The sequence below is a fragment of the Simochromis diagramma genome, unplaced genomic scaffold (assembly GCF_900408965.1).
Source record: "Simochromis diagramma unplaced genomic scaffold, fSimDia1.1 OVJJ01000202.1, whole genome shotgun sequence".
Classification (NCBI taxonomy): domain Eukaryota; kingdom Metazoa; phylum Chordata; class Actinopteri; order Cichliformes; family Cichlidae; genus Simochromis; species Simochromis diagramma.
This window is the reverse complement of record NW_024386891.1, coordinates 25,233-33,537: the sequence shown is the minus strand read 5'-3', so window position 1 is coordinate 33,537 and position 8,305 is coordinate 25,233. Positions and strand designations below refer to the sequence as shown.

Sequence of the window (8,305 nt, the reverse complement as noted above, 5' to 3'; positions counted from 1 at the left end):
TGCCCTGTTCTGAGATGTACAGCAAGTGGAGAGTGACAGATGAGATGAGAAGGAAGAGTGACTCACAGGCAGAGCCGAGTTCATTTCCCACAGTTTTGTTGTTAATGCTTCCGAGCGCTGTCACCAATCTTTGCATTTTATTATCATCTCATAACACTTCTTTAATCAGCTACCATCTCTGCTGTGGACTTTTTACTGTCTACAGTCTCAAAGCAACACAGACCTCCATCACTATCTGCAGCAGGAGCAGCAGCAACCCCTCAACAGCAACAGGGTTGTTGTTATTCAGCCTGGTTCCATGTGCCCTTTGAACTTTGAGCACCCGTCCCTTCCAGCATCTCTGCACGGCCCTGCTCAGAATCATTCATCTGTTTTAGGTTGACATTTTATATGTTTTGTAGAATAACAGGACAAACTGTGAGACTGGAAAGACCTGAGTTTCATGCTCTGTTTTGTGACGTAGTGTGTAATGCTCAGCAGTATTATCATTTTAACTGGTTCTGTGCGCGATCTGAAGACACTAAGTGTTTGTGAGAGAACATAAACTGTTTTGATGCATTTGTGAGGATTTACCTGATGAGTTTTAAGTTTTGTGATTGTAGCTTGAAAATTAAATTTAATGTTTAGAGTTATGAGAAAGAAGGTGGAAGCATTAAAGTGATGTATCTTAACAGTTGATAATGTAAATGACCAAATTGGATTATTGGAATATAGTTTTATTGTGTTTCGTTGTTTTTTATGTAAAAATTATAATATTAATATGTTATGAAATTATGATTTAAAGAATTCATATTGTTGAGTTTGTTTGTTTCAGAGTCAGAGAGCCGTGTCTCTCTACAGTCAGAGGTTTTTGTACGGCGCCTCAATGAGTTTGTATCACTGTGGTACACGTTCGGTGGAGGAACCAGACTGGATGTTGGAAGTAAGTTAATTAAACTGTGTTTATTATTAAATATTTTATCATTTTATTTAATAATTATTTGTTAGGCTGCTTAGATGAGACAAAAGTATTTTTTTTATTTAAAATAATTGAGTTTTTGATGTTTGTCCTTTTTACTGGACTAATTCAGATGAGCTCTGCGAGTTTCTCTTGTTGAATCTACATTTCTGTCACAGTAAAATATATGTAGACAAGAGTAAACTTCATCTTATGATTAGTTTGTAAATTTCCACCACATCAGCTGCTGTTTGGATGAGTTAAAGTTTGCTTTCTGATGTTTTTATCGTGTCAGATGTTTCAGATTTAGTTTGAAATCATGTGAGCTGTTCAATAACATTTCAAATCTGTATGAATGAGTAGCTGCTCTGTGCTTGTGTCCACTCATTTCTTCAGCCGTCCATGATTTAGACTTCTAATCATTTTAAAGCCAAACTTCTGCTGTAAATGTTTCCACATCTGCTTCTTTTATTTCCAGTGTAGTTTGAACATATTTCAGCTCAAACTGTGTGATGATTCTCTCTGTGCTGATATGCATGAGAGGTTTCTTAAAGGGAAGTGAAACAATGTGTGAGTGAATGACTGGTGGAGCAGAAAAAACACCTGACAGAAACTTCTTAACGGAGAAATTCAAATTGTGGTTCCTGTCCTCTAAGCTGATTGGTGTTTCCTAGGTGATACCCGCCCCGCCCTGAAGGTGCTGGGTCCCTCCAACAAGGAGCTGGAGCAGGGGAAGGCCACGCTCATGTGTGTGGCCAACAAGGGCTTCCCCTCAGACTGGAGTCTGTCCTGGAAGACGAGCGACAGCAGTGGCAGCAGCAGCATCAGAGGGGAGGAGAGCAGGACTCCTGGAGTGCTGCAGAATGACGGCCTCTACAGCTGGAGCAGCACCCTGACGCTCACTGCAGACCAGTGGGGGAAGGTGGGCTCTGTGACCTGTGAGGCCACCCAGGGCTCCCAGTCTCCGGTCTCAGAGATACTGAGGAGAGACCAGTGTTCCCAGTCCTGATGTCAATCACTGAGTCTTTCATGCTGTTTTTCCTCTTTCTCTCTGTTTCTTTTTGTTTGCAGATTTTAAAAAAAGCACCAAACAGTCATGTTTCCATCTCATAATGACAACAATCAGAGCAACAATCTCCTCTAGTTTCATCCTTTTGTGTCTGTTGTAAAGCTGATATTTCAAACTCTTAAAAGAATAAAAATGTAATGAGAAAACATGTTCTTTGACTCTGTGAGTTTAATAAATGCATTTAAAAAATAAAGATTTTGTAATATTTGTAAACCAGACCAAAATAAAAATGTAAACAGAACACATCAAGTGTAATGTGCAGTGAAAATGGTTAAATATATTTTTTAATCCACATATTAAATATTTCTCTATAAGATGTTGAGGTCATGTCAACCATAGATTATCTGTGTGCTCTTCATAATTTCTAGTCTCAAAGCTGTTTTATGATCTACATTTTAATCTGATCTAAAACCTAATAAGTAAAATTAAAGAGCAGGGTGTCATCTGTATGTTTAAACAGAGATCATTTAAATCAAGTTTAAGTGAAGATTTACTGACGTTTGATTAATGAACTATTTGGCAGTGAAACTGTGATGAAGCAACAAAGCAGAGAAGAGTCTAGAAGCTGGTGGTGGCAGAGGTGAAGCAGGTGGAGACTTAGCTGAGGATCTCTAATTGTCAGGATGAGGTGGAGATCAGGAGTCTGAGAGTTAAAGCACACAAAACAGAGGCTGAGTAACTCACAGAAGGCAGCGAGACAATAACTGGACTCAAATAATGACGACAGAATTGAGCTTGAAGTGGACATGATGTTAAGAACAGACTAACAGAACAAACACAGGAATGCAGGCAGATGAGAGACTACAGGTCTGCTTTAATCAACTTATATAGAAGTTAATCTCTTCTAGTGTTCACAGCAAAATGAGAAACTCACTTCACTAAACCTCTTAACACAAGAAAAAGTCCACGGTCTGTCAGGAGGATTATCACATCTTATTTTCAGTGGTTTCAGATTTTTTTACGACTTTATATTAATGTCACACTTTTAAGCATTAGTAAGATATTATTTAAAGAGAAACTTTTTAGTTCTTTGTTCTGTCTACATTAATACTTTGGAAACTGACTAAATAACTTTAGGTTTTTACAACAGTAACAGTGATTCGTTTGTGCTGGAAATATCCAAATGAGGCTAAATCTTCACTGAACACATCCCCTACAAACACTGTTATAACAGCCTGCTTGATTTGTTAATCAGCAGAATATCAGAATATTATAGACACTAGTTGTGATGTGACTACAATGATTTTCTGGATTTGTGTGATAACAAGGACTGCAGCTGAGCTCCACAGAAGGATCAGTTTAATATTTAACAGCTTACAAATAGAAAAGAGCTGCTCATCAGTGCAGAAACACTGACAACAGTATTTGTATTTCTAATGACAGCTTGTTATATTTTACCTCCCAGTTATGTCTTTTCATCTGAACTCTCAGTTTCTCTAATGTCTATTTTCTCTCTCTGGACAGACTGTCTATTATTATAAATGTAGAAACTAGGAATGAGTTAGACTGATGGACTACTCTTCTAAGGAGAATAATGCAAACTAAAACTACATAATAATTTCACAACCTTTAATTAGGGGTATAACGTGGCATAAGATACTATAATAATCTCACAGTGCACACAAATGAAATTTCACAGTAAATATTAAAGTAATCGTTCCTCCCAGTCTTTTAGTTTGTTCTGCAGCTGTTGCTTCAGATCAGTTCCTCTTCAGCTGAGAGGTTTTTGTACGGCGTTGTATCACTGTGTGAACGGGAAGCTGTAACCCTGCTGACAGTAATAAACTCCTGCATCTTCAGCCTGAACTCCACTAATGGTCAAAGTGAAGTCAGTCCCAGATCCACTTCCACTGAAACGATCAGAAACTCCAGACTGACGGTTTGTTGCATAATAAACGAGCAGTTTAGGAGCTTCTGAGGGTTTCTGAAGATACCAGTGGAGGTAGCTACCTATACCTGAACTGGCTTTACATCTGACAGAGACAGTCTGTCCTGGAACAACAGACTGAGCTGTAGGAGTCTGAGTCAGGACGATTTCTGCTGATGAACCTGAAAACATGAAAAGAGGAGAAAAGTTATTGAGACAAATCGAGCTCAGAGAAAGATGACCAACATAAAAACATTAGAGGATCATTTCTCTAACATGGAGAACAGATGGAAGAAGGTCAGTGCTGCTGGTTTCAGAGTTTCTCCATCATAGCAGAACATCATTGTGGTGAACCTGGCTGCATGCTGAAGCAAAGTTTTCACAGAGAGTCTCACCCTGAACAAGGAGCCCCAGGGTGGCCAGCAGTAGAGTCAGTGACATCATCATTGTGCTGCTGGTGTGTGAGTGGCTCTGAAAGGCCTGGACAGCCACTGATCAACACTGGCCTCTTAACAGCTGTGAGCAGAGAGGCAGGACACATATGCAAACACACAGAGTCAGTCAGCTGCAGCTGTCCTGAGCTTACAAAGCTTCCCTCGACTGAATAATGAAAGAATTCATGACATCTAGTGGAGAGAAATAGTTTTGATTTCTTCTCCTGAGAAAAGCTGAAATTATTCAGAAACATAATGAACAACAGAACAGAAGACACAGTTCTAACATCAATGTATTTGTAACACTTAATATTGAAACAGTAAAAAGCATTAGTAAGATATTAGTAAGTGCTAAATCCAGCATTTATAAAACATTACTACATTACTATTATTACATAATGTGACCCACTGCAGAATTAAACTACCAACAGGCCGAGGTTACAGGAAGAACAACCTGTTTTCTAAATATCAAGATCATTTCTTTTAGTGTGAACAGACATTTAATAATTAACATAATTACAATATTAAAGAAATCTCTTATACAACAATCAGAATTTACAAGTATTAAAGAAACAAATGAATCTGCTGTATTTTGTAACCTTTTGTGGATCCTCAGCCTTCAGTCACACAGGCCGAGTGTCCCCCCGTCAACCTCCAGTCACGAGGGGAAAATAAGTTTCCGTTGACCAGTTGGTGTTGCTGGAGTTTGTTGCTCCACCTGGTTGTAGTTAGAGACAACAAACTCTTACTGCTGGCTCAAATCGGTTGCAATGACGGCGGTTTGGTTTCTAGCAGATCACTGCAGTCGCTGACTTGTCTGCAAACACTCGTTAATTCACCATGCAGGGGTAGTGAAACTTGTTAAAGTGCAACGCAAACAGGAAATAGAGAATGGATGATGCAGCTGAGTTATCTACAAACACGTGCAGGTACTACAGGTTAGTAACATTTACTAAGCTTCCCAGTTTTGACATTTTCGGGTGAGATTTTCTGTTAATCTCTTTATCACAGGCCTGACTCACAGTGTGCAGCCTGACAGTGTGAAAGAAGGACAGACTGACACTATGAACATGTGAAACATCCTGCATGGACGTGGAAAAGACGTGAACCACCAGTTTCCATCCACTGGAGGATTTTGGGAATGATATTTGTTCTGCTGAAGGACAGAAATGAGGACAAATTGATATTTCTGGATGTTCAGTGAGACATTATGAAACCAAACACGCCAAACTGTATCTGTAAAGTTGTTGGTGACTGTAAGTGTTTGTGGTTTTCATTTGTAGTTTGACTGAAGGTAATTTTCCTTGAAGCAAAGTAATTATTAAAAACAACTAAAACAAAGTAAATATGTGGTTTCATGCATTTTTCTGAATTCTGAAGAAAGTTCAAACTCAAAGGTAGAATTGTGTGAACTTGGAAGCCTAAAGAAAACATGACATGAGACTCATTCTGACGTCAACAGAGTGACAGGAATCCTTGTTGATGGGTGCTGCTTGGCTTGAAATGCTACTGATTTAGCATCAGTGTGTGAGCTAATGATAGTGAAGCTGTTTATGAAATGTGTGTCTGAGTTCTTCTGTGGCTGATCTAAATGAACAGAAGGTCCTCTTTGCAGAAGGCAGATGAGTTCACACTAATGCACTAAGTGACTTTATTCATCCTGAACTCTGCTGTGATTGGCTGAAAGCTGCTAACATGCAGGCTAAAGGCCTCACTTTCAAATGTTTGTTGTCTGAACATGAAGACAAGAAAAAACTGAAAAACTCTGGTGTCATAAGAGCTGAATGTAAACCTGGATATATTTTACTTTAAACTGATTCGATATAATCTTCAGAAATCGTTGAGCTTCAGGGTGACTGAGTGTTGAGATTTGTTTCTTTTGTTTAAAGACAGTGTGTCTGTGATCCATTATGAAGCTGAGGTCAAAGTTCATGATCAAGCATCTTCTAACTACTCAAAGATTCACAGCAACAACTGTGTTAGTTCGAGATTTCCTGAGTTTTGAGTGGGTAGAAAGAAGTTTCCACCATAATGATCATTTAATAGTGAACTTTAGATTTCTGAGTGATATGATGAAAAATTCAGTCCCTTCATGAAATTGTGTTTGTGCTCATTGAACTGTGTCAGTCTCTGCTGCAGCTGGAAGTTACTGCAGTTTCTGTTCAGTCTGACTGAGGGAGGTTTTTGTACGGCTGTTTTTCACTGTGTGAACACACGCTGACTGCCAGGATAGTGAAAACTCTGACAGTAATAAACTGCTGCATCTTCAGCCTGGACTCCACTGATGGTCAGAGTGAAGTCAGAATTTGATCCACTGCCTGTAAAACGATCTGGAATCCCTGATGCTCGAGTGCTAGCATACTTAATGAGCAGTTTAGGAACTCCTCCATCTTTCTGTTGGTACCAGGCTAAACAGTTGGAGCTATAAACATTCTGACTGGTCGTACACTTGATGCTGACAGTTCCTCCCACAGCAGAGCTCACTGCTCCAGGCTGAGTCACTGTATATTGTCCTCTGGACTCTGAGGACACAGAGACAAAAACATAAAGCAGCTTCATGGTTTTGTGGGCTTCATTTCAGAGGGACAGATGTTGATAGAGGAGAGGAGTTTGATTCTCTGGACTTTACCTGTGAAGCAGCAGCAGAGGAGAGTCCAGATGAGGACGCAGATCAAAGTCATGTTTTTGATGAGGAGGATTTCTGTGGCTTCTGTTGTGATGAAGGACAGCTGTCAGTCATCCAGTGTTCAACTCTCAGGACTATAAACTCTCCCAGAGCACTGGAGCATGGTGCTGCTGATGCAAAGTGCCTCTATGGAAATCATCTGACTGACTCTGGACTACTGGAGTTCGTTATTATCAGGATATTCTAAAAACTGCCTGAAAAGTTGATTCAAAATTAAAGATGTGAACTGATAAGAATTTAGTGATTCAAATTCCATCATTGACAAATAACTGACTGATCGTTATTCCTTAGATATTTCCTTCTATTGAGAAAAATATGTGAAAGTGAGTTATTATTATTGTACAGCACTTTAGATTTTCTCAACTTTGCAAGTTCAGATTGTGTTACACTCCTACATGTTTATCTAATAGTGTGTGTGTGTGTGTGTGTGTGTGTGTGTGTGTGTGTGTGTGTGTGTGTGTGTCCTCAGTGAACTGCATCAGTCTCTGCAGCTCAGACTCTAGAGCAGTGTAGACGTGTTCTCTAGAGTGATGAGTCTTCTGCTCTGGATAACTGTGTTTGTCATGTAATTGATTGCACTTTTAGTTTCCCCCCCTGAGGAATTGCCACCTTAACGTCATCAGGGGGTTTGCGTGCCTTAAAAAGTGAAAATTAAAACAACAAAAAGTAAAATAAAATATTGCTTATCAGATTCTAACAACTAAAAACATGACATTTACCTGAGTTGGACGGCCTATTTTAAAAATATTCAAACCCAACAATAGCACTTCTCACTACTGCCAATATTACCAAAACTAAAAAGGGTAGGCCAAGTTATTAAAAAAAACAATTCATGTCTTTTCCTACAATTCTCAAATTAATTTGTAGAACACAACAGATTTCTTCTTGTTTTAAGCTTATTTGTTTTGTAAGGAACTCAACTCTGTTTGCAGCTGTACAGCTCAACTCTCCTTTCTCCTTAATTCAACAGTCTCCTGTTTCCCTTTCCAAAAACTCTTACAGATTTATCCATATCCAAGTTATTTGTTATGGATTTTTTTCTCGTGGGCCAAGATTAGCAAATTCCTCTTTCTATTATGTAACAAAAGTAAATAATCTTTACTAAAATCGCTGTGATTACATCATTGTATGAAACGAGGAAACTGTTGGTTGCAGAGTTGAAAACTGGGCGGGGCTTTGTGTTGGGTCTTACTGACACAGGTCCTCGAGTCGGCTCTGTGCAGCAGACAGGCTCACAGTGGTGCTTGTGGGATTGAGAAAGAAACACGTCTCTACCAGACTGAAACTGTAAGAAGAACAATGGCCTAGTCCC

General features: G+C 39.2%; 3 gene segments (V, D, J or C); 1 reads left to right on the top strand and 2 right to left on the bottom strand.

Moving 5' to 3' along the window:
- Nucleotides 1-855: 855 nt before the first annotated feature.
- Nucleotides 856-2,154, top strand: LOC120734758. The segment is given in 2 exon segments: nucleotides 856-922; nucleotides 1,612-2,154. A coding segment is annotated over 1 exon segment (264 nt).
- Nucleotides 2,155-2,960: 806 nt separating this feature from the next.
- Nucleotides 2,961-4,590, bottom strand: LOC120734756. The segment is given in 2 exon segments: nucleotides 2,961-4,055; nucleotides 4,269-4,590. Coding segments are annotated over 2 exon segments (360 nt in total).
- Nucleotides 4,591-5,978: 1,388 nt separating this feature from the next.
- Nucleotides 5,979-6,988, bottom strand: LOC120734757. The segment is given in 2 exon segments: nucleotides 5,979-6,829; nucleotides 6,937-6,988. Coding segments are annotated over 2 exon segments (375 nt in total).
- Between the last annotated feature and the right edge of the window lie 1,317 nt (nucleotides 6,989-8,305).